At 45.2% G+C, this 25,781-nt stretch overlaps 1 protein-coding gene and 1 long non-coding RNA gene across 2 annotated transcripts in view; both read left to right on the top strand.

The window, feature by feature from the left end:
• Nucleotides 1–7,286: 7,286 nt before the first annotated feature.
• Nucleotides 7,287–12,082, top strand: LOC135563582 (uncharacterized). The gene is made up of 3 exons (XR_010460396.1): nt 7,287–7,390; nt 10,916–11,099; nt 12,021–12,082. It is a non-coding gene; the product is annotated as an uncharacterized LOC135563582 (long non-coding RNA).
• A 7,103-nt stretch (nt 12,083–19,185) lies between these two features.
• The window catches only part of LOC115103990 (bromodomain-containing protein 4-like), a 43,080-nt gene continuing 36,484 nt past the window's right edge, over nt 19,186–25,781 (top strand). Inside the window, 1 exon segment of the mRNA XM_065006394.1 lies at nt 19,186–19,832. Coding sequence (XP_064862466.1) covers nt 19,729–19,832 — 104 coding nt within the window. The 5' untranslated portion in view covers nt 19,186–19,728.

Genomic DNA, 25,781 nt, shown 5'->3' with positions numbered 1-25,781 from the left:
AGCCAGAACTAGAAGACGCCCCAGTATCATTCAGGTCTGCCGTCTGGGAACATTTCGGTTTCCCTGTAAAAACTATAACGGGGATTGCCAACGAGTGGTGATTAAAATTTCTACAACATGTAGGCTCGGAGCATTTCCGATAGCCTATTCGAGTGGCAATACGAGTTACATGACTACTCATCTGCGCCGACATCACCCTAAAGTTCCAATCGGTCGGACTTGGCGAGATAAATAAAACGGCAAACACTTCTACCCAGAGCCTTCAGGCAAAAATATGCGGCTGACTCCGGTAGGGAGAATTCAGCGCAGCAATATCAAAATTCATAGCGGCAGATATGAGACCCTTCTCTGTGGTAGAGAATGCGAGGTTCAGAAACATGTTTAAGCCGCGCTTCACTATTCCTTCCCGTACAAATTTTGCCCAGACATTAACACCTGCCTTATACAGAGCTACCTTACGGCAGAGTGGGAGATAACAAGTCATGTCCTTCAAACACGTCTCGGTGAGAGTAGTCACACCAGTGTAAACTTGGGGGAAGAACTAAGGGAAGTTAGTTGCAGTGTTGAAGTTGGAGAGGGATAACGTAACGATTCCTGTGACCACTGACAACGATAGAAATATTGTAAATGCAGTTGCACTAGCTGGATTGGGGCCACGGATGGTATGCTTTGCTCACGTTATTAATCTAGTATCTCAAAAAGCAATGTCAGTGAATGCAATCTCTCGACTCCTAGCAAAAGATCAGGAAGGTGGTATCCTTCCTTCATAAAAGCACAACTGCTGCACATGTTTTCAAGACCAAACAGGACATGCTGGAGCTGCCAAACCACAAACCAATCCAAGAGGTCCCTATTAGATGGAATTCAAGCCATGACATGGTTGAGAGATACCTTGAGCAGAAAGTTGCGGTGTATTCTACATTGACTGATCAAGCTGTGAGGAAGAACGTCAAAGATAGTGACTTTGTCTGAAAATGACAGTCTTAACTAGCAGAGGAAGTTATCAAAGTGTGCAAACATCTCAAAACAGTCACAACACTGATATGCACTGTGTGCATTCCATCGTTTCCATGGTCCTGCCTATGAAAACAATGATCCTGAAATCAATGGTGGCATCTGATGAAGATGAATCAGCAGTAAGGGATGTTAAGATTGCTATCAGAGTTAATCTGGAGCCTAGATATGCTGGCCCTGGTGTCCAAGACTTCTTGCACAAGAGCACCTCTTTGGACCCCTGCTGCACCTGAATGCTGCTGCTCGTCTGAGAGTCTACAATGAACTCACAGCAGAGATTGTGACCAATATACAACAGGTATTGTATTTATTTTGTTAATGTGACATTTATTAATTTGTGATTTAACAATGAATTATAAAGTAATAATTGTAATTGTCATAATAGTGTCTGATATATACACTGCTCAAAAAAATAAAGGGAACACTAAAATAACACATCCTAGATCTGAATGAATGAAATATTCTTATTAAATACTTTTTTCATTACATAGTTGAATGTGCTGACAACAAAATCACACAAAAATTATCAATGGAAATCAAATGTATCAACCCATGGAGGTCTGGATTTGGAGTCACACTCAAAATTAAAGTGGAAAACCACACTACAGGCTGATCCAACATTGATGTAATGTCCTTAAAACAAGTCAAAATGAAACTCAGTAGTGTGTGTGGCCTCCACGTGCCTGTATGACCTCCCTACAACGCCTGAGCATGCTCCTGATGAGGTGGCGGATGGTCTCCTGAGGGATCTCCTCCCAGACCTGGACTAAAGCATCCTCCAACTCCTGGACAGTCTGTGGTGGATGGAGCGAGACATGATGTCCCAGATGTGCTCAATTGGATTCAGGTCTGGGGAACGGGCAGGCCAGTCCATAGCATCAATGCCTTCCTCTTGCAGGAACTGCTGACACACTCCAGCCAGATGAGGTCTAGCATTGTCTTGCATTAGGAGGAACCCAGGGCCAACCGCACCAGCATATGGTCTCACAAGGGTTCTGAGGATCTCATCTCGGTACCTAATGGCAGGCAGGCTACCTCTGGTGAGCACATGGAGGGCTGTGCAGCCCCCCAAAGAAATGCCACCCCACACCATGACTGACCCACTGCCAAACCGATCATGCTGGAGAATGTTGCAGGCAGCAGAATGTTCTCCACGGTGTCTCCAGACTGTCATGTCTGTCACATGTGCTCAGTGTGAACCTGCTTTCATCTGTGAAGAGCACAGGGCGCCAGTGGCGAATTTGCCAATCTTGGTGTTCTCTGGCAAATTCCAGGTCATTTTGCAGGGCTCTGGCAGTGCTCCTCCTGCTCCTCCTTGCACAAAGGCGGAGGTAGCGGTCCTGCTGCTGGGTTGTTGCCCTCCTACGGCCTCCTCCACGTCTCCTGATGTACTGGCCTGTCTCCTGGTAGCGCCTCCATGCTCTGGACACTACACTGACAGACACAGCAAACCTTCTTGCCACAGCTCGTTCCATGCCATGTTCCATCCTGCACTACCTGAGCCACTTGTGTGGGTTGTAGACTCAGTCTCATGCTACCACTAGAGTGAAAGCACCGCCAGCATTCAAAAGGGACCAAAACATCAGCCAGGAAGCATAGGAACTGAGAAGTGGTCTGTGGTCTCCAGCTGCAGAACCACTCCTTTATTGAGGGTGTCTTGCTAATTGCCTATAATTTCCACCTGTTGTCTATTCCATTTGCACAACAGCATGTGAAATTTATTGTCAATCAGTGTTGCTTCCTAAGTGGACAGTTTGATTTCACAGAAGTGTGATTGACTTGGAGTTACATTGTGTTGTTTAAGTGTTCCCTTTATTTTTTTTAGCCGTATATATGTATATATGTCACTCAGGTGGCTAGCTGCCGGAAGACTTCTAAGCTAACGTTAAACGGAGCCTACTGAGGTAGGAGCAAAAAATATGCTACAAAATTCTAATAATAGCTTTACAGAGAGTAGGCTACTGACACAGACAGTAATCTGGTGCTCAGTGGTGAGGCTGAGGTGGGCTGAAATGCATGCAGGAGGGAGCAGAGGAGACAGAAAAAGAGAGGGGAAGCAAGCAGAGATGGAGGTTAGTACTGTGGTTCCCAAACCTGGGGACTGGGTGCCATTGGGAGTCCCCTGAGAAAATGTGTACTAATCTTATCAAACAAGTCAAAATAATTGTTTTTTTAAAAGATGTGTTTCAATATTAACATATCCACATGGCCTATATTTGAGTTGAGGATCAGCGGGGAGATGTTGTTGCCTACCCTCACCACCTGGGGGCGGCCCGTCAGGAAGTCCAGTACCCAGTTGCACAGGGCGGGGTCGAGACCCAGGGTCTCGAGCTTGATGACGAGCTTGGAGGGTACTATGGTGTTGAATGCCGAGCTGTAGTCGATGAACAGCATTCTCACATAGGTATTCCTCTTGTCCAGGTGGGTTAGGGCAGTGTGCAGTGTGGTTGAGATTGCATCGTCTGTGGACCTATTTGGGCGGTAAAGCAAATTGGAGTGGGTCTAGGGTGTCAGGTAGGGTGGAGGTGATATGGTCCTTGACTAGTCTCTCAAAACACTTCATGATGACGGAAGTGAGTGCTACGGGGCGGTAGTCGTTTAGCTCAGTTACCTTAGCTTTCTTGGGAACAGGAACAATGGTGGCCCTCTTAAAGCATGTGGGAACAGCAGACTGGTATAGGGATTGATTGAATATGTCCGTAAACACACCGGCCAGCTGGTCTGCGCATGCTCTGAGGGCGCGGCTGGGGATGCCGTCTGGGCCTGCAGCCTTGCGAGGGTTAACACGTTTAAATGTCTTACTCACCTCGGCTGCAGTGAAGGAGAGGCCGCATGTTTTCGTTGCAGGCCGTGTCAGTGGCACTGTATTGTCCTCAAAGCGGGCAAAAAAGTTATTTAGTCTGCCTGGGAGCAAGACATCCTGGTCCGTGACTGGGCTGGGTTTCTTCTTGTAGTCCGTGATTGACTGTAGACCCTGCCACATGCCTCTTGTGTCTGAGCCGTTGAATTGAGATTCTACTTTGTCTCTGTACTGACGCTTAGCTTGTTTAATAGCCTTGCGGAGGGAATAGCTGCGCTGTTTGTATTCGGTCATGTTGCCAGACACCTTGCCCTGATTAAAAGCGGTGGTTCGCGCTTTCAGTTTCACGCGAATGCTGCCATCAATCCACGGTTTCTGGTTAGGAAATGTTTTTATTGTTGCTATGGGAACGACATCTTCAACGCACGTTCTAATGAACTCGCACACCGAATCAGCGTATTCGTCAATATTTTTATCTGACGCAATACGAAACATGTCCCAGTCCACGTGATGGAAGCAGTCTTGGAGTGTGGAGTCAGCTTGGTCTGACCAGCGTTGGACAGACCTCAGCGTGGGAGCCTCTTGTTTAAGTTTCTGCCTGTAGGCAGGGATCAACAAAATGGAGTCGTGGTCAGCTTTTCCGAAAGGGTGGCGGGGCAGGGCCTTATATGCGTCGCGGAAGTTAGAGTAACAATGATCCAAGGTTTTTACCACCCCTGGTTGCGCAATCGATATGCTGATAAAATGTAGGGAGTCTTGTTTTCAGATTAGCTTTGTTAAAATCCCCAGCTACAATGAATGCAGCCTCCGGATAAATGGTTTCCAGTTTGCAAAGAGTTAAATAAAGTTTGTTCAGAGCCATCGATGTGTCTGCTTGGGGGGGGATATATACGGCTGTGATTATAATCGAAGAGAATTCTCTTGGAAGATAATGCGGTCTACATTTGATTGTGAGGAATTCTAAATCAGGTGAACAGAAGGATTTGAGTTCCTGTATGTTTCCTTCATCACACCATGTCTATATACAATGTGAGCAAATGAGGTGAGATAAGGGAGGTAAAGGCAAAAAAGGCCATGGTGGCAAAGTAAATACAATATAGCAAGTAAAAAATAAATAAAATAAAATAAACACTGGAATGGTAGATTTGCAGTGGAAGAATGTGCAAAGTAGAGATAGATATAATGGGGGTGCAAAGGAGCAAAATAAATAAATTAAAGTAGGGGGAGAGGTAGTTGTTTGGGCTAAATTAAAGAAGGGTTATGTACAGGTGCAGTAATCTGTGAGCTGCTCTGACAGCTGGTGCTTAAAGCTAGTAGTGAGGGGGATAAGTGTTTCCAGTTTCAGAGATTTTTGCAGTTCGTTCCAGTCATTGGCAGCAGAGAACTGGAAGGAGAGGAGGCCAAAGTAAGAATTGGTTTTGGGGGTGACCAGAGAGATATACCTGCTGGAGCACGTGCTACAGGTGGGTGCTGCTATGGTGACCAGCGAGGTCAGATAAGGGGGGACTTTACCTAGCAGGGTCTTGTAGATGACCTGGAGCCAGTGGGTTTGGCGACGAGTATGAAGCGAGGACCAGCCAACGAGAGCGTACAGGTCGCAGTGGTGGGTAGTATATGGGGCTTTGGTGACAAAACGGATGGCACTGTGATAGACTGCATCCAATTTATTGAGTAGGGTATTGGAGGCTATTTTGTAAATGACGTCGCCGAAGTCGAGGATCTGTAGGATGGTCAGTTTTACAAGGGTATGTTTGGCAGCATGAGTGAAGGAGGCTTTGTTGCGAAATAGGAAGCCAATTCTAGATTTAACTTTGGATTAGAGATGTTTGATGTGTGTCTGGAAGGAGAATTTACAGTCTAACCAGACACCTAGGTATTTGTAGTTGTCCACATATTCTATGTCAGAACCGTCCAGAGTAGTGATGTTGGACGGGCGGGTAGGTGCAGGCAGCGATCGGTTGAAGAGCATGCATTTAGTTTGACTTGTATTTAAGAGCAATTGGAGCCCATGGAAGGAGAGTTGTATGACATTGAAGCTCATCTGGAGACCAAAGAAGGGCCAGAAGTATACAGAATGGTGTCATCTGCATAGAGGTGGATCAGAGACTCACCAGCAGCAAGAGCGACATCATTGATGTATACAGAGAAGAGAGTCGGTCCAAGAATTGAACACTGTGGCACCCCCATAGAAACTGCCAGAGGCCCGGACAACAGGCCCTCCGATTTGACACACTGAACTCTATCAGAGAAATAGTTGGTGAACCAGGCGAGGCAATCATTTGAGAAACCAAGGCTATTGAGTCTGCCGATGAGGATGTGGTGATTGACAGAGTCGAAAGCCTTGGCCAGGTCAATGAATACGGCTGCACAGTATTGATTCTTATCGATGGCGGTTAAGATATAGTTTAGGACCTTGAGTGTGGCTGAGGTGCACCCATGACCAGCTCTGAAACCAGATTGCATAGCGGAGAAGGTATGGTGGGATTCGAAATGGTTGGTAATCTGTTTGTTGACTTGGCTTTCGAAGACCTTAGAAAGGCAGGATAGGATAGATATAGGTCTGTAGCAGTTTGGGTCAAGAGTGTGTCCCCCCCCGTTGAAGAGGGGGATGACCGCACCTGCTTTCCAATCTTTGGGAATCTCAGACGACACGAAAGAGAGGTTGAACAGGCTAGTAAATAGGGGTTGCAACAATTTCGGCAGATCATTTTAGAAAGAAAGGGTCCAGATTGTCTAGCCCGGCTGATTTGTAGGGGTCCAGATTTTGCAGCTCATTCAGAACATCAGCTGACTGGATTTGGGAGAAGGAGAAATGGGGAAGGCTTGGGCGAGTTGCTGTGGGGGGCGCAGTGCTGTTGACCGGGGTAGGGGTAGCCAGGTGGAAAGCATGGCCAGCTGTAGAAAAATGCTTTTTGAAATTCTCAATTATAGTGGATTTATCGGTGGTGACAGTGTTTCCTATCCTCAGTGCAGTGGGCAGCTGGGATGAGGTGTTCTTATTCTCCATGGACTTTACAGTGTCCCAGAACTTTTTTGAGTTTGTGTTGCAGGAAGCAAATTTCTGCTTGAAAAAGCAGAAATTAGAAAAGTTTTACATTACTAGTATCCCAGAATTCCTTTACGGGTATTAAGATAGATTAAATAATGAACACTTCTGCATAATCAAAACAGCTTATGTTAAAGTTCACAGTTGGCTAGTGTTATGTAAATGCGAGCTCAAAAGAAGCAGTGGCCTGGCTTTGGCCCCAGGTGAGAGCAGGTGCCCATGTAAATGGCAAGTTCGAGCCTTTTGGGTAAACACTTGTGCGTTGCTTTGCCATGTGGTATAATGAACTGAAGTAGATAAATCAATGAAGAAGCTGATAATGTGTAGCGTGATCATTTTTGTTGATACAGCGCATGGGATTGTGAAGACAAAAATGTACGGTATAGCAATGTACTAATGCAACCTGTGCGTGTACGCGGCGTTACGTACTTCACGTTCTGTCTGCGCATGACGTCACGGACGACGAGAGGTGTTTGTTCTGGATCCTGGGAAAGAAACATCCCGCGCACCTTGACAACCGAATAAACGAGGTAAAACGTATTCGTTTTTTTTTTTTCCCACACACCGTGTGAATGCACGCCTTTATAAAGTAATGTATTTCACACGAAGCTCCTGTTGGGCACAAATCTAAGGACTCCCGTCGTTTGAGGTCGTCGTAGCGTGCGCCTACAGGGAGCGAGCGGTCTGTAAAGGCCTGCTACTGAGACACGGGAATTAAACAAGCTAACTAAGATATCCCTTTCTAATATCTCTGACTAAGCTAACCCTTCAGTGTTAACGTTATGCCCTAGTATTGTCCTGATTACATCACAACCTACTTCATTTGGATTTCCACGGGCCTCTCTTTAACACAAGATTACAGTAACGTTAGCTAAGCTAACTGTATCAACTAGCTACCTATCATCACTAGTATTAGATAACTACCTTTCCACAGGTCGTTGACTTGGCTAGTTGTTGGCCAGCTAACAACAGCAACAGTATTGACATCTAGTTGATTAGCTAGCAAGTAAGCCAACTAAAGTTGTATGAGCTCAGCTTGCGCGAGACTACCTAACCTTTTGGGAATACTGGTACAAAAATTGTTACGTAGTTAGCTTACATTCTAGAAGAGAATATACGCAAGAAACACATGATTTTCAGTTCAGTAGGTCGCTAACTAGCTGGATTTTTAACAAATGGTCACTTTCCAAATTTAACGAGGATGAACGTGTTTACTTCTCACATATCTGGCTTGACAATTTGACAATGACAAGTGACTGTTCATACAACGCCATTTTCGTTCCCTCAACTGGATTTGAAGTAGGTAATATTTCGTAACTACGCCAAGGATCCACCACTGTAATGTTAATTTAGCTTGCTAGCTAACGTTAGCTGCTTCGGACTGGACTCTTTGTATATCTAACGAGACTTCGTTTTAAGCGTGTTCTCTTGCTCGGTTTGGCGAAACCGTGACATCTGCACTTATGCAGTTGCCACTAGAGTAATATAGTAACAAAACATTTGAAAAGGCGTTTGGGATTTTGAATAGGGACTTGAAGCTGCTTGCTTGCAGTCGCCATTTTGTGTTGTCCCAGGAGGTCTGAAGAGAAGTGGAAAAACGTTGGTGGTTTATAGAACAGATGTAAGGAAACAAGCCGAATTGTCATATTTTGTTTGTCTAAAATCTCATCCATAGAGTGAACATTGTTGGTGTATTTCAAGTACAGTATCGTAGCCTTGTTTTCCGTGACAATTTCGCGGCTGCTGTCGACGCTGTACTTTCGTTTTGAATTGGTACCCTCGACTTTGGCATACCGTTAGTATCCTCTGATTAGGGTTAGAACAAGCATTTCACGTATTGATGTTGCCCAGGCCTTGTATTTGTATCCTTAAGTACACACACTTCACTTAATGGATAATTTATTGGCTACATCTGTCTATATGGTGTTTAGATTGTCATTGAGGCCATGTAAGCTATAGGGCAATTCCACAGTGACAGAATGATGCTGAGACTCAGATTTGTCTCTTAAAATGCATGCCAAACAAAAAAAGCAATGATTGCAAAGTTAAACAAACATACAACTCTATGCACAAGAAACACTTTTAACAATTTCCACAGAAAATTTCATACGTTTACTTGAACAGTACAGATGCTAATTTTGCTCACAGAATGCCAGCACAAATAGCAAAAAACAGAATTCTGTTACCAAACATTGCATCTGCACTGTTCAAGTAAATTCGTTTGAGTAAAATATTCTGTGAACATATTAAAAATAGTCCAGTATCATTCTGTTACTGTGGAATTGCCCTCGATCTTACTTGCCCTCCTTGAGAAAATCTGCGGGTACTCTCTGTGGTTAAGTAACCATGGTAACTCCATCCTTGGCCTAGTTGTGGGAAAACCTCAATGGAGGGGTGCGAGTGGAGGATAAACAAAATCACTTAATTTTAACCTCTTCCTGTGTTAATCATGATTCATTAATCAATAATGATTTACAGTCTTGATTATTACCATGTTATGGTGAAACTATACTAGTCGTCTAATATTAAACAGCTCATATGGATTTTCTTTCCGTCTCCCTGATGAAATTGTCTGAAAGCAGCTCCTGGAACATTGTTGACTCATCATGCCTCCCTTGTATGCCATTCCATAAAAGCCTTTCAGTAGAGCTGTGTCCGGCATACACTACATGACCAAAAGTATGTGGACACCTGCTTGTCGAACATCTCATTCTAAAATCATGAGCATTAATATGAAGTTGGTCCACCCCTTTGCTGCTATAACAGCTTCCACTCTTCTGGGAAGGCTTTCCTCTAGATGTTGCTACATTGCTGCGGGGACTTGCTTCCATTCAGCCACAAGCATTGGTGAGGTTGGGTGATTAGGTCTGGCTCGCAGTTGGGGGTCCAATTCATCTCAAAGGTGTTCAATGGAGTTGAGGTCAGGGCTATGTGGATGCCAGTCAAGTTCTTCCACACCAATCTCGACAAACCATTTTTGTATGGACTTCGCTTTGTGCTTGGGGGCATTGTCATGCTGAAACAGAAAAGAGCCTTCCACACAGTTGGAAGCAAAGAATCGTCTAGAACGTCATTGTATTCTGTAGCGTTAAGATTTCCCTTCACTGGAACTAAAGGTCCTAGCCCGAAACATGAAAAACAGCTCCAGACCATTAATCCTCCTCTGACAAATTTTACAGTTGGCACTATGCATTTGGACAGGTAGCGTTCTCCTCGGGTAGCGTTCTCATCACTCCAGAGAACGCATTTCCACTGGTCCAGAGTCTAATGATGGCGAGCTTTACACCACTCCAGCCAATGCTTGGCATTGGGCATGGTGGTCTTAGGCTTGTGTGCGGCTGCTCGATCATGGAAACTAATTTCATGAAGCTCCCGACGAACAGTTCTTGTGCTGAGGCAGTTTGGAACTCGGAAGTGAGTGTTGCTCTCCGGTGCTTTTAGTCAACTGTAAGTGCTGTTATTATATTTATTTATTTATTTTTGCACTCTGCCGTACTGTTCTGTGAGCTTGTGTGTCCTACCATTTCGTGACTGAGCCGTTGTTGCTCCTAGACGTTTCCACTTCACAATAACAGCACTTACAGTTGACTAAAAGCAGCTCTAGCAGGGCAGAAATGTGTTGAACTGACTTGTGCCACGTTGAAAGTCACTGAGCTCTTCGGTAAGGCCATTTTACTGCCAATGTTTGTCTATGGCGATTGCATGACTCCCCCTTGCACACCTTTCCTAAAAACAGCAGTCTGATTGCATCATGCCAGGACCAGAGAATGTAGCACTGGGCTGCGTTCAGCATGAAACAACTTTTAGGTTAGTTGAGAATCAGATGTAGGCGTAAATATTATATAGTAGAGTAACACACATGCCTCTTACCTGTAGCGGGTGAATCATGTCAGCTCTACTGGTGACATTTCTATCTGCCATGTACTTGCACCTTCCTGAATGCGACCCAGATTTGTCTAGACCCTAGGGTCTTTGTGCGTGCGTCATGTTTGAGAGTTTGCTGCCGTCTCTCTCGCTGGTGTTCTCATGGACTGTCCTCTCTGTCCTTTTCCCAGGTGTACTCCCCTTTTCCTCATCAGCAGTGTGCTCTGTGATCAATTAGCTGGGTTTGGACCAGCGTCTCTAAGGGGACTCTTCTCTGGATCAGGTGACGGGCCGGGCCACGCGGCACCTCTTTGCTGAAAGAGGCCGGAGAGGAAATGCACTCTCGATTAAGGACCTCCACGCAGAGATACACATGTAAGTTTATCATCTAGTGTACTAGTATATTTTCCTCTGGAACTGACTGAGGGAAAAGTATAGCTTCCCTGGCCGTGTGTGTAATGTGTACTGGATCGTGTTCAGGGAGAAAGCGTTTCGAATTGAAGTGAAACAGGGAGGCACTAGGCTAATACCTGCATTTGTCCAATAAAACCACTGATTGTTGTTAGTGACCCACTGAGCAAGACCTAGCTCTGCAGTGGGGAGTTTCAGTGACGTATATCCATCTAATAACATGGCAGCCTGTGTATGTCTGCTAATGTGACCCAAGAGACAGGTGTGTGTGCGTTCCAGTGTTTTGTTCTGTTTTGAGTTTCATAATGTTCTTGTGTTCTGAGATGAGTGCCTGACACAAGGATTTGAAAGGGCTTTGTTTTCCTGGTTTTGTCCCACAGTGTACTATTCTATTTCTGCATCCCCTATCCATCACCTGCCTTATACCCCTCGCCCATGCCCTTACACACACAGCTCACACGCACTCATACTACAGTCTGGGCATGTAAAAACACACACACCCAGAGCCAGCAGATTGGCTGGCTGTCCCTTCTCTCTCCTCGACCGGGGTCCCTGTTGGTTTTGGCTGCTCTGTTGCCCACATGATTAATGGCCTCTGAAGGCACTTCCTCCTCCTGGCCCACTCATCTCCTCTGTGTGTGTGCGAGAGATGGTGTTTAATTCTTCTTGTGTGACTTTTTAAATAATTTTTGCTCTGCATTGTTGATAAGTGCTCATAGCAAGCATTTCACTGTAAAGTCTACCGTTGTATTCGACACATCTGACAAATAACATTTGAATTGTGTGTGTGTGTGTGTATGTGCCCGAGTGTGTGTGCCTCCACTGCTGTCTCTGCCTCTCCTGCCTTCTGACCCAACCCCCATCCCATCCTCCCTAATAATGCAGGAAGCCAGACCCAGGCAGCCCCCTCCTCCCCTCTCCCTTCCATGACTGAATGTTGCAGTAAGTGCTCAGTAAGGTAGGGCGATGTCAACATTAGTCCTGTGTGTCTGTTTGTGTGGTGCGCACATAATTGAGCAGTGACCGTCTGGGGTATTGTTTGTAGATTGATGAGGATTTTTTATTTATTTAATACATTTTTTAGAATAAGGCTGTAACTTAACAAAATATGGAAAAAGTCAAGGAGTCTGAATACTTTCCGAAGGCACGGCTTTTGCCCAGGTCCGAAAGCAATAGGGTGCCATTTGGGACGTATCCCCAGCCTCTATGAATCTGGAGCTTTGTCACTCTGGCAGCTGCTGTATTGTCCCTGTAGGGGTGCGTATGGCACGTGGATAGTCTGGGAGGAGGGGGTGGGGCGTGCTGCTAGGAAGACAGTGTCTGTAGTACAGAAGAGGTCCTAGGGGGCGTTTGAAATGGCACCCTAATCTCTAAAGTGCATTACTTTGGACCAGTGTATACTTTTGTCCAGAGCCCTATGTTACCATAATCTTTGTGTAGTGCACTACTTTTGACCATCACTCTATGGGCCCTGGTCAAAGTAGTACACTATATAGGAAATATAGGGTGCCATTTGAGACACCCCTACACTGGCTGTATGTGTGAAATCAGATCTGACACATCTCTCACTGATCAAGGCTAGACAACAGTATAGAAATCAGTGCTCAGCAATATTGTATGAACTTAGTGGGAAAATCAACTAAATGTATTGAATTGATTAGAAAATCCATTAATTTGCCAAAGATTGTCATAAGACATGAACGAAATGCGTTAAGTGATACATATTTTCCTTCAACTTGCTGAAGTGGCAAAAGCACAGGAATGCCCCTGTCTGTGTCTGCGCGTGTTTGTCTACCACTTTGTGTAGCATAATAGCTTCATTATTTTATAAAAAGTTCAACCTGCTTTTTTAAAATGCAATAATCATTGATCTAACTTTCAAGTCTGTTCATGAAAATGCCCATTTTGTTATAAAGTTAAGCAGAACCATGCATAATGCACATTCACTAATAATGGCTAACTTGTTGTAGCACTGCAGGCATTATAGAACATTAACACAGGTCTCAAAATCAATCTCTCAAGCACAAACCCACGTACTAGTGAGCAGCCAGCAAATCTTTCTATTTCAAGTTTAGCCATCTTGGATCTATTTGCTAACTGACAAGGTAGAACAGTTGAATTGTTATGAACACACCCTTCTGTCCGTCCTCAACTGTTTGAACAGCATACTAGCCTGTCCACTTTGTTTAGATGTTGAAACCAAGTGGCCTACCTTATTTCTCAGATTGAGAACCAGTTGCCAGTTCCTTATAAAATTGTGCTTTATGCTTATTGCAGATTTTGTGTGTATAAATGGGAAGGAGCACATGGCACAGGTGGAGATGTGACCAAAATGACATCTCAAGCTTGATTCTTGCGATACAGGCATTTGGAATATCACGCTAAACATACATTTGAATTAATTTGATGTATCGCCCATCGCTACCCGATTCTCCTTTGACCATTGAAATGCGCAGTCTAATTGTGTAGGTGTTAAGAAACAAATATGAAGATATTTATATACACAGCCCTGATTGGCTTATAGGATGGTCTAGAGCCCATCCCCTTACTCAGAAGAACAGTCATTGGTCTATTATAATCCGATCACATTGTGATGTAATGATGTGGAACAAAAGTTCCATCCCACACGAAAAGGCTGAAATTCCAAGCCTTTTTTCCTCCAAGCATCTTACACAAAATGGCACATCATAATTTTCACAATTTCAGACTCTTATTTCAACCTCGATGCAGAAATAAAAAAAACAAAAAATGTTTTTTTAACTGCACTGCCCCTTTAAAGTGTGTGTGTTTAGTGCGGTGGGGGTGATTGATCTGCGCATGTGCCAACACCGGTAGCGCAAGCTTTATATGTCCAAACTCAGAATCAAATAGTATTTGCAAAAATAACATGGTAACTGTGCTAACTGTGGTAAAACAACAATTGGGTTGCCGATTTTCTGCTTTGATCACAAGTCCCATCAGGTAGCCTGATTTCAGATGTCATATAAACAGGATTATTAGAGATTGTTCTTCTTGCAAATTCTGTAAATGTTTTAATTGGAGTAATATTTGAATTTGATTCTCCACAATCGTATTATTGTGTGCATGTAACCGTGCTCTCTTTCTCTCCCTTCCTCTCTATCTCGCTTTCCATCTCTTTCTTTGGCTCTCGCTCTCTTTCCCTCTCTCGCTCTCTTTCTCTCTGTCTCGCTTGCTCTTGCATAACACACGTTAACCACGTGCTTTAGGTCAATTGAACAGTGAACAAATGGTCTGACAGACAAGTTCTGTGACGTTGCACCCCCCTGAACATAGCCTTGATCTGTGCATCAGAGCCATGAGGTAAAGGTGTCGTTCAGTTGGTTGAGCTCAGTCTACTACTCAGGGTTTTCGTTAGCTGTTAATACCCGGCTTTTGTCCATTTAAAAATAATGGAAAAGACGATAAATACAATTGGCACAGGCCACATGTCAGGGAGAAGAAGGGAAAAAAATGAATTTCTTTTTAATTTTTATGAAGCTTAGACCAACTGGTTGTATGAATTTGGGATCTACTGTCCCAGAGTCTGTTTAGGCTATTTCATTCTCGACAAGCTGACCAATAGAATATGTAAAGTTTTCTACTATGGTGGATAGTAGGTTGACATAGTTGACATACTCTTGTCTATACCAAAATAAATACAATTATTCATAATAGGCTAATAAAACATGATTTGGCCACAGAGGATCATTAGCTTCCCCTAGCCTTCAAAATAAATAAATGTTTTGCCTACAGTCACATTGCTTACTATCGGAAGGAAAGGCAGTGGACGCAATTGGTGCAGCACATGCTGCAAATAGCAAATATATTATTGAGTTGCACCTGTCAGTGAAAAGTATAGGCCCAGCCAGGCATATGGCAATATTTCCAAATTAAATTGAGGGATAACATAGTTTGGAAAGCAAACGGCTATTGTTGTAAAGAAAATACAAAGAAAATACACTGAACTAAAAAAAGGACACGTATCAAAAAACTTAATTGGGCGAACAACAGTAGGCCAGCGGAGTGCATCGGCCATATCCCCGGTGAGTGCGCACAGCGCACTCTTCACTCTCATTGTTGGGTCAGTGCCACTGTTTGTCTCCCCTTCCCGTAGGCCTATTATATGGACAACATCATTTTTACTGATCTGTTGGTCAGTGTCAGCACCGTAGGCTACCCGGTAATCTAATCTACTTATCACATTACGAATACATTTACATTTAAGTCATTTAGCAGACGCTCTTATCCAGAGCGACTTACAAATTGGTGCGTTCACCTTAAGACATCCAGTGGAACAGCCACTTTACAATAGTGCATCTAAATCTTTTAAGGGGGGAGGGGGTGAGAAGGATTACTTTATCCTATCCTAGGTATTCCTGAAAGAGGTGGGGTTTCAGGTGTCTCCGGAAGGTGGTGATTGACTCCGCTGTCCTGGCGTCGTGAGGGAGTTTGTTCCACCATTGGGGGGCCAGAGCAGCGAACAGTTTTGACTGGGCTGCGCGGGAACTGTACTTCCTCAGTGGTAGGGAGGCGAGCAGGCCAGAGGTGGATGAATGCAGTGCCCTTGTTTGGGTGTAGGGCCTGATCAGAGCCTGGAGGTACTGAGGTGCCGTTCCCCTCACAGCTCCGTAGGCAAGCACCATGGTCTTGTAGCGGATGCGAGCTTCAACTGGAAGCCAGTGGAGAGAGCGGAGGAGCGGGGTGACGTGAGAGAACTTGGGAAGGTTGAACACCAGACGGGCTGCGGCGTTTTGGATGAGTTGTAGGGGTTTAATGGCACAGGCAGGGAGCCCAGCCAACAGCGAGTTGCAGTAATCCAGACGGGAGATGACAAGTGCCTGGATTAGGACCTGCGCTGCTTCCTGTGTGAGGCAGGGTCGTACTCTGCGGATGTTGTAGAGCATGAACCTACAAGAACGGGCCACCGCCTTGATGTTAGTTGAGAACGACAGGGTGTTGTCCAGGATCACGCCAAGGTTCTTAGCGCTCTGGGAGGAGGACACAATGGAGTTGTCAACCGTGATGGCGAGATCATGGAACGGGCAGTCCTTCCCCAGGAGGAAGAGCAGCTCCGTCTTGCCGAGGTTCAGCTTGAGGTGGTGATCCGTCATCCACACTGATATGTCTGCCAGACATGCAGAGATGCGATTCGCCACCTGGTCATCAGAAGGGGGAAAGGAGAAGATTAATTGTGTGTCGTCTGCATAGCAATGATAGGAGAGACCATGTGAGGTTATGACAGAGCCAAGTGACTTGGTGTATAGCGAGAATAGGAGAGGGCCTAGAACAGAGCCTTGGGGGACGCCAGTGGTGAGAGCGCGTGGTGAGGAGACAGATTCTCGCCACGCCACCTGGTAGGAGCGACCTGTCAGGTAGGACGCAATCCAAGCGTGGGCCGCGCCGGAGATGCCCAACTCGGAGAGGGTGGAGAGGAGGATCTGATGGTTCACAGTATCGAAGGCAGCCGATAGGTCTAGAAGGATGAGAGCAGAGGAGAGAGAGTTAGCTTTAGCAGTGCGGAGGGCCTCCGTGATACAGAGAAGAGCAGTCTCAGTTGAATGACTAGTCTTGAAACCTGACTTATTTGGATCAAGAAGGTCATTCTGAGAGAGATAGCGGGAGAGCTGGCCAAGGACGGCACGTTCAAGAGTTTTGGAGAGAAAAGAAAGAAGGGATACTGGTCTGTAGTTGTTGACATCGGAGGGATCGAGTGTAGGTTTTTTCAGAAGGGGTGCAACTCTCGCTCTCTTGAAGACAGAAGGGACGTAGCCAGCGGTCAGGGATGAGTTGATGAGCGAGGTGAGGTAAGGGAGAAGGTCTCCGGAAATGGTCTGGAGAAGAGAGGAGGGAATAGGGTCAAGCGGGCAGGTTGTTGGGCGGCCGGCCGTCACAAGACGCGAGATTTCATCTGGAGAGAGAGGGGAGAAAGAGGTCAGAGCACAGGGTAGGGCAGTGTGAGCAGAACCAGCGGTGTCGTTTGACTTAGCAAACGAGGATCGGATGTCGTCGACCTTCTTTTCAAAATGGTTGACGAAGTCATCTGCAGAGAGGGAGGAGGGGGAGGGGGAGGAGGATTCAGGAGGGAGGAGGAGAAGGTGGCAAAGAGCTTCTTAGGGTTAGAGGCAGATGCTTGGACTTTAGAGTGGTAGAAAGTGGCTTTAGCAGCAGAGACAGAAGAGGAAAATGTAGAGAGGAGGGAGTGAAAGGATGCCAGGTCCGCAGGGAGGCGAGTTTTCCTCCATTTCCGCTCGGCTGCCCGGAGCCCTGTTCTGTGAGCTCGCAATGAGTCGTCGAGCCACGGAGCAGGAGGGGAGGACCGAGCCGGCCTGGAGGATAGGGGACATAGAGAATCAAGGGATGCAGAAAGGGAGGAGAGGATAGTAGGCTATCTTACACCAGTCTGCAAATGCGATGATTCATGGAATGCTTTATTATAAAGATGCATTTTTATGGGAAAATTTGCTTCACCAAACAACTCAGGCTTTGCCTATGCATATAGGCTAGTGATTTTTCTGTTCCTTACAAGTCTTGTTGGCTGAGGAAAAGTAAATGTGGTCAGTTATTCTAACATCTTCAAGGTGCAAGGAAAGGACACACATCCTTGCATCCTCGACTTGAATGTTCTGTTAAGATGAATCACCATAATCTAAATGTGATTTCTGTCATTCTGATTAGGGTGGACACCCTAATTGGGTTACGGACCCAATGCATATATGGGCCCGGTAAATTTCTCAAATATCCTGTAAATTAAAATGTTGCTGGTCAAGTGTCTGGTGCCACATTTTCATAACTGAAACCCTGGTACTACTGTACCCTCAGACACCCCGGTCTTAATTACAGCACAGCAGGCTCTGTCACCCTTTCTGTCATGCCCTCCCTTAATTTTCTCTCTTGCTTTCTCTCTCCAGTTGTATGTGACGTGGTCTCTTGTCATCATGTTATTTGGTAAGACAGTAGTTGCGAGGTACGCTCCACACACTGATTGGTGTCATTTTAATGGGTCATGATGAGGTGAATCACTGTTTCTGGAGACAGATGGCTGGCTGATTTACGGGGGGGGGATTATTAACTGACTTCTGGGGAACGCTGTAGCTGTGTGTGTCACACTCTCTCCCGCAAACACACACAGCCTTGAATGAAATGACTACTTGCTGACAAGTGTTTTATTATGCTCGTAAAGCAAGGGATGCCTTTCTGTTAACTTGTGTGGGAATTCCATTATTCCACAGTATATTGTTGGGCAGTATGTTTGAACAGCCTGTCTCGTGCCAAATTTCTCCCCCGTGTCTGAGTTGATATTAGTTTATGGGAGATGAATATCCACTGTTTCAAGCAGGATTTATTTCAGCCAGCGGCGCCGTCTCTGACCAATGTTTTTATAGGCCTTCCTATTGGCCGCGGAGACAAAATGTTGGTTTGAAAGCTAATTTGTTGCAATTCTACACATTTTGCCACGGTTTACACTGTGTTCTCATGCTACATACTTTATCTCGCTAAAGTTTACTCTGAATGTTTACCATCCCAAAATGTGTTATTTGCAATTTAGCTGGCCTTGTGAAGAAGGAATGGATAGCTCGATCCTCCCCTTCTGATAGCACTGTCTTACATATCTCTCTCTCCCTCTCGTTGTTTCTCTTCTTTCTCTCTCTGCATTGACAAAAGCCTGGCGCGGATGCTTTTGTTTTGGCCTAGTCTATACGTGCTGCGTGAGTGTGCGTGTGCAGCAGCAGTGTGGTGGTGAGGGAGGGATGTAAGGGAGAAGGAGTGAGAGCAATAGATAAGGTAGCCATTGGTTTGGTGGGGGTAAGCAGGCTTTGGTTCACAAGATCAGCCCGAAAGGAGAACAGCAAGTGGGGGAGGGGCAGGGTGTTATGGATGGAGGGAGGGAAGAAGGGTGGTGTGCCAAAGGTGTGGAGGGAGAGAGAGAGGGAGGGACCTCAAGCTATTGATGGGGAAAAGAGAAGGGAGGGGTGGAGGGAGAGGGAGGGGTAACAAGCTGTGGGCTGAGACTAACGCTCAATGAGGAAGCGAAACAGCCGAGCCATTTTCAGCGTTGAATAACCACCGCACGCTGCTTGCTGTGTGTGTGTTTGAGAGAGAGAAGAGCTACGAGAGAAAGGAAAGAAGCAAGCTCTCCTGGATATTTTTTTTTTACCGGAGCCCTCTCCTTCCTTTCGCCCTCTTACTGCTTGTGAGGGGGGAGGCCCGGGGTGGACACACAATGGGGCGAGGAGCCTGTGGCTACTGGGCCGTTGTATTGCTGCTGAGAGGGGGAGGGGGTCGAGCGAAGGAGACCGGCACACACAGCTAACTCAGCCAGCCGGCTCCAGCCAGGCCTCAACAGGCTCAATCTTACCCCGCTCCCTGGCCCTTTTCTGTTTTTTGTGTGTTTTTTTTTTCAAGGAATACCCCTCACTTAAACCTGGATCTATGAATTAATCGTGTGTGGATTTATGGATTTTGTGAAACTGATTTATATTGGAACCTTGAAAAGAACCGATTTCTCTCTTCCTGTGTTTGTGGGAAAAGGAGCGAAAGGGAGACAAACTTCTCCTGTTTTCTTTTTTTGCTTTGTGTTGGGGGAAGCTTCTAGATGGATTACAAGATGCATGCTAAGTCTAACGATCTGCTGGATTTTCAGACTCTGGATGCCCTCTTGGAAAAAATTGCACATTATTCTTCTGTCTCTGTGAAAAGGTAACGTTTGGCAGATAGAGATTTTTTAAAATATATATCTATATTCCCTCGTGTTTCCCATTCAAGATTTTACTGAGCTACAGTTGATAGGAGGAAATCAGTCAATTTAAATCAATTCATTAGGCCCTAAACTTATGGATTTCACGTAACTGGGAACATACATGCATCTGTTGGTCATTGTTGTCCTTAGCTTATACCTGCTTATAACCCCACTGCGACCATGGGGCACTCTGTTCACAACGTTGACATCAGCAAACCGGTTACCAACCCGACGCCATACAAGTGGTCTGCAGTTGTGAGGCCGGTTGGACGTGCTAACAAATTCTCTACCGTAAGAGAAATGAACATTAAATTATCTGGCAACAGCTCTGGTGGACATTCCTGCAGTCAGCATGCCAATTGCACACTCCCTCAACATTTGACATTTGTGGCATTGTGTTGTGACAAAACTAAACCTTTTAGTTACCTTTTATTGTTCCCAGCACAAGGTGCACCTCTGTAATGATCATGCTGTTTAATCAGCTTCTTGATATGCCACCCCTATCACGTGGATAGATTATCTTATCTTGGCAAAGTAAAAATGCTAACAGGGATGTAAGCAAATTTGTGCAAAAAATCTGAGAGAAATAAGCTTTATGTGCGTATGCAACATTTCTAGGATCTTTTAATTTCAGCTCATGAAACATGGGACCAACACTTCACAGGTTGCGTTTTTTAATTTTTATTCAGTGTACATAAACTAAGCCTACAGCTTACATTTGTACTGTATTAAGGACACCTAATCTAAAATGTGGAACTGAAATGGAAATCTCCAGTTTACAGAGAGAGGTCTTTGTTTGTGGACGTCAAATATGACCTATTAATGTGTCATTTTCTCTGAAGTAGCCCATTAGTTGAAAGCCTGTGGAAATCATTGGTTTCGGAGGATTGCATTGTTTGCCACCATTCTGCCAGTAACTCTCCTGAAGGGCGATAGGTGTGTGTGTGGTGGTGGGGGGGGGTTACAGAGAGAGTGGGTTGTATTTGTGGCAGCAGGGCTATTTTCTGGGGGTAATGTATCCTGATTCCTGGAAATGCCTTGGTGAATGAATCAGCCCTGTGAGTTCAGCCTGTGAGGAAGGGAGGGAGAAAGAGAGCAAGGGGGTTCCTTTATCTCCAGTTCTCTGTGTTTTGTTTACAAAGTGACTCAGTGAATCGTATGTGAGCGTTATCACTCTCTTCTCTCCAGTCTTGGTGTGTGTTCTCCTCACCCCTTCGTCCTGGCTTTTTGTCCACTTTTAACAGATTATTTTGTGTATTGAAATTTTGCTCCTGTTGAGCACCACCCTGTGTGTTTGGTGCACCTAGATGCAAAGTCAGAGATGAGTGTTTCACCACAGTGTTCTGTGACTTCGACCAAACACAACCAACCTGGTTAATGTAGGCTTGTCACCAGCAGCAGTGTGTGTGTTAGGGTTGGCTGATATACTATATGATAATATTGAGTATTGGTGATATTTGAACTTGACAAATCGAAACTGCAGTTTTATCCGTATGTATCAATATGAAGTCTAAATGAATAAAGCCTCTTTTTTTTGTCATACGTGTTTTTTTTTTAATGAGAAGGCAACTATACTATCATAAATAAGCACAGTGGAATTATTTTTGTCATCAACAATGCAAAATGATAATATCAGATATCCGCAATATTTGGAGTAGCATATCATGGAATAGGTCTCCCCAAATATCGCCCAACCCAAGTGTGTGCGCATGCGTGTGTGTGGTGTTGAGTCACTCAGAGGAAGCCTGCTTGCCTCTACAGAGCCCCACAGCACACACAGCCAGTAGAGAGAAGGGGGACTTTGAACAGTCAGACATTACGCATACTTCTGACTCAGTTTGGCTCCCTCAAAAAAGTGGGTTTAGGTTCCATGAATGGCATGCCAGATGCGTGCATGAGCCTGCATGCATATGTAGGTGAGAGCAGTGCTCAGCTGATGTGAGAGGTGAGGCAGTTTGCCTCCCAAATGGCACTGCCTCCCTGGTCCACAGTAGTTCCATATGTAAGGCAGGATTCCCCAACTGGTGGTCTGCGAGTGGTTTTAATTTGGCCCCCCAAGTTTCCAAATATTGTTGTTGCATTGTCATTGTTGGAAATAAAAACACCAGGAGATCACCAATTGATTTTAATTCAGCAATTAACAAGGTTTGAAATAATTGTTTTAGTCAAATATTACATATGTTTGGGCTTCTTGTGGTCAATTTGCAGTATACTAATTATTTGTAATTATGAATCTAGTTGACGATCCCTGATGTAGGGAATGGGGTGTTATTTGGGACAAAGACGTAGCCTAAATCCTGGCCAGGCTGACTGAAAGCATGCTGTGCCCATTACGGACCCCCACTGGGTGAAGATGTGACAGTTCACTCCACTGTCTGACGCACAACATACTTTAGACGGAAAGAGTTCAAATGAAATAGGCTAGACCCATTAGTCTATAGGCTGTGTATTTCCCTCAACATCATCAAACCAATAGTTTATTTATCCAATGTTTCAGAATGATACAATTCAGATTTTTGTCGCATAAATAACTAACTACAGTTTGTGTCCAAATATGAAATTCCAGAATGATGAGTACTTTTGATTGCCGACTGCTGGGTCTAGCGCACGGTTCTGACTCTCTGCCTGGTTGCTGACCTGCCTATACTGTGCCCCTCCCCTCTCTCCGTCCCTCGCTAGCTTGCTATGAAAGATGCGAGTGTTCTCTGAAGTACGGCAACTAATCAGTCTCCTCCGTTCCAAAAGTAAAGAATCTTAGGAATGATTGAATGTTAACAGGTAGAAATGGTGGTTGACACTGGGTGTTGACGTGCAAGGGGGTCATGGAATCAGTTATTTTTGGAGTCTACTCTCCACCACTGTCATCACTGTTTAAGTTGGAAAAATGGCAGAGGAAGGCAAGTGACAGCAGTGAAGTCATGTTTGGCAATACAGTGAAGTACAATGAGAAGGAAATGCAAACTTTGCGAGGTGGAATTGAGGTAAAGTAATAGTAGTACAGGTGCAATGCTGAACCATCTGAAACAGATGCACCGTAAGACCCAAACCAATGTTGGCAGCAGCACCGCTGCGTTGTGAATTCACATAAGGAATCTTTGTGGAATAACTATGTAAAAATGTGTTTTGCAGTTTAAACATCAACTTTCTTTGTGGCCACTTCTCTAGTCACAAGTAGTCCACTTTTTTTTAGCCATTTGGGACCTACTTGTAGCTGCATGTCTCTTACTGCACTGTTGTGTAGAGTGGGATCCTCTGGCCTACTTTCCTACTGGCTGCAGCTACCTTCTCTCCCCAGGTGTTTTTAAATGTTTTATTTGACCTTTTATTTAACTAGGCAAATCAGTTTAGAACAAATTTTTATTTACAATGACGACCTAAACCGGCCAAACCTGGACGACGCTGGGCCAATTGTGTGCCGCCCTATGAGACTCCCAATCACGGCCGGTTGTGATACAGCCTGGATTTGAACTCTGGTCTCTGTAGTGACGCCGCGAGCACTGAGATGCAGTGCCATAGATCGCTGCGCCACTCGGGAGGAAAACGTGAATGATTATTTACTTTCTAGATGGAATAGATTAGCCTAGTACATCTATTTTGTAACCTGACATGAGGTGTGTGTGTCCCAAATGGCACCCTATTCCCTATGACGCTAGTCAAAAAGTAGTGCACTATATAGGGAATAGCGTGCCGTTTTAAGACAAGATTTCCCTTTTCAAGTGACGGTCACTGATAGATCCTGATTTTCTGGCTACGACTAGGCCCCTTGATAACCAGAGCCGCCTCCTCCCCTCTCTCCCAACATTCCTCGGCAGTCTGTGGTGATCTATGTCCAGGTCAAAGGTCAACTGTTGTTCCAGAGCCCAGAACGGTAGGGGGTGTGTGGTAAGACACGCACATCGGTAGGCAGGAAGTTACAACTCTTGTTGGAATCTGCATCTGCTGAGTCATATTTACAAAGTGCATCAGAGTAAGAGACAGTGCTGATCTCGGATAAGGTCCCCCCCATCCATATAATCGAAAACTGATCCTAGATCAGCACAGCAACACTCCGACTCCTGAGACTTTTCGTGAATACGGGCCCTGGTGTTGTTGCCCTTTGGACCGCAGCAGGAAAGAATCAGAGCGATTTATGTATTTATGCTGTTTTCTTTTGAAGTGTGACCAAACAGTTTAATCACAATGGATGTGTTTTGGCCATCAAGCATTGGTCAGCGGCTTTGTCAGCTTCTCGATTAGCCACTTCTATTCCTGGTGAGATTAGTCTTTTTGACATATACATGTCCATTGTCTGTTGGACTACCAATCTGAAAAGGTTCCTGTTGCCAATTGAAACCAAACGATTTGCCGTCACTTATGTGAAATAGGAAGGTGAGAAAGGACCCAAGTAGACCTGATTAGGGAACACGTCTCAAATGGCACCCTATTCCATATAGTGCGCTACTTTTGAACTGGTCAGAAGTAGTGCAATACATAAAGAATAGGGTGCCATTTGGGATGCAACATATGTGTAAAAAGTGGGGGGGGTGGCTAAATAAACATCTCTTCAAACATGGGAAACTGCAGTAAAACCTGGTGAAAACCAACAGGACTTGTGTGGCATCTTTGCCTGAGCTAATCGTGTTTGCTCTGCATCTTATCTGGTCAAATAGGTTCAGTCAGCAGTTAGTTGAGGGTTTAAGTAATCACACTAAACTAGACCCAAAAGTGGAGCAATAGCACACAGTGGGGATAAAGTGTGTACTTTGTATTGTGTGTGTGTCCCTGGATTCCCTGATTGTTGTTGCCTGGCTGTTATGAACCATCTGGTGGTTATGTTTGTGTGTGCTGGTATACGTCGGCAGATTCCTAGTCCCAGAAAACACTCCATCCCGGCCCAGCCTGTTGTTGTGGCTAGCTAGAAGCTACCTAACGAACACATTGCTACACTCTGTCCCTGTAGAGGGAGCCCTCCTGTCTGTCCCTGACCTGTCAGTCTGTACTTGCCACAGACACCTCCCCAATATCTGTCCTCCTGTGTCTAGGAGCTGGGTGGTGTTCTTCTGTTTATAGCAGGGAGGGAACTGTCCTGGATTTGTCCATTATGTCCAATGAGGAGATTTTAAAATGTTTTGTACGTGCCCCAATAAACACGAACGACCCTGTTCTTTGCGGAGGGCCTGTCAGTTTCTTCGTTATGTCTGCTGCTACTGCTGCTTGGTCCTATTGTCTGTCCCGGTCAACCTCTTTTGTACCTCCACCTCAGTTGAGCACACACACTGTACAACACACACTGTCTGTACCACCCAAATGTAATTGCCAGAGGAGCCCCAGCTTCTCCCTCCTTTTAAAGTTGCATGGTACCAAAGCCACCACTGTCCCAATCTGCTTTCCTCTAGGGAGTTATGTGGATCTTTGTCTCTTAATGCAGGCTGCTATTCAGTCATCAGCAGCAGCTCTGTCCTGTAACATGTCTAGCATTATATTCAGGAAGTTTGTACTCTGTTTTATAAGAAACGTTCAATTAAACGTTTTGGGTGGTGCTTTGACCCGAGTGGGAAGGCAAGTAGCAGACAAGTTAAAATTTCTCTTTCCTGTTGTCATCCCATACAGAGGTCAGTCAGTGTGTGGGTGTGTTTCCTCCAGGGAGGCCTTGGCAGTGATCATGTGCTTGGTTAACTGCTAACTTCTCAGAAAGGTGACTCATCAGGAATGTGGTTAGTTCGAGTGAGGTCCACACACTGGTGTGTGCAACTGGCCAGAGTTCTAAACTAAAACCCCTCATGATCAATAATTTATGGTATGGCACATTGCTACACTTTGCTGTGTCTTTGTACTCTGTCTCCAACAAACTGGCCTTGTGACGTAGTAGCCCGGGAGGGGCAAGGACAAGAAGGGGAGAGGCAAGATGAGGCATGGGAACACTAGGTTCC

This window comes from Oncorhynchus nerka, linkage group LG21, assembly GCF_034236695.1.
Source record: "Oncorhynchus nerka isolate Pitt River linkage group LG21, Oner_Uvic_2.0, whole genome shotgun sequence".
Lineage (NCBI taxonomy): Eukaryota > Metazoa > Chordata > Actinopteri > Salmoniformes > Salmonidae > Oncorhynchus > Oncorhynchus nerka.
The sequence above is the reverse complement of the archived record's forward strand: the minus strand, read 5'-3'. Positions and strand labels throughout refer to the sequence as shown.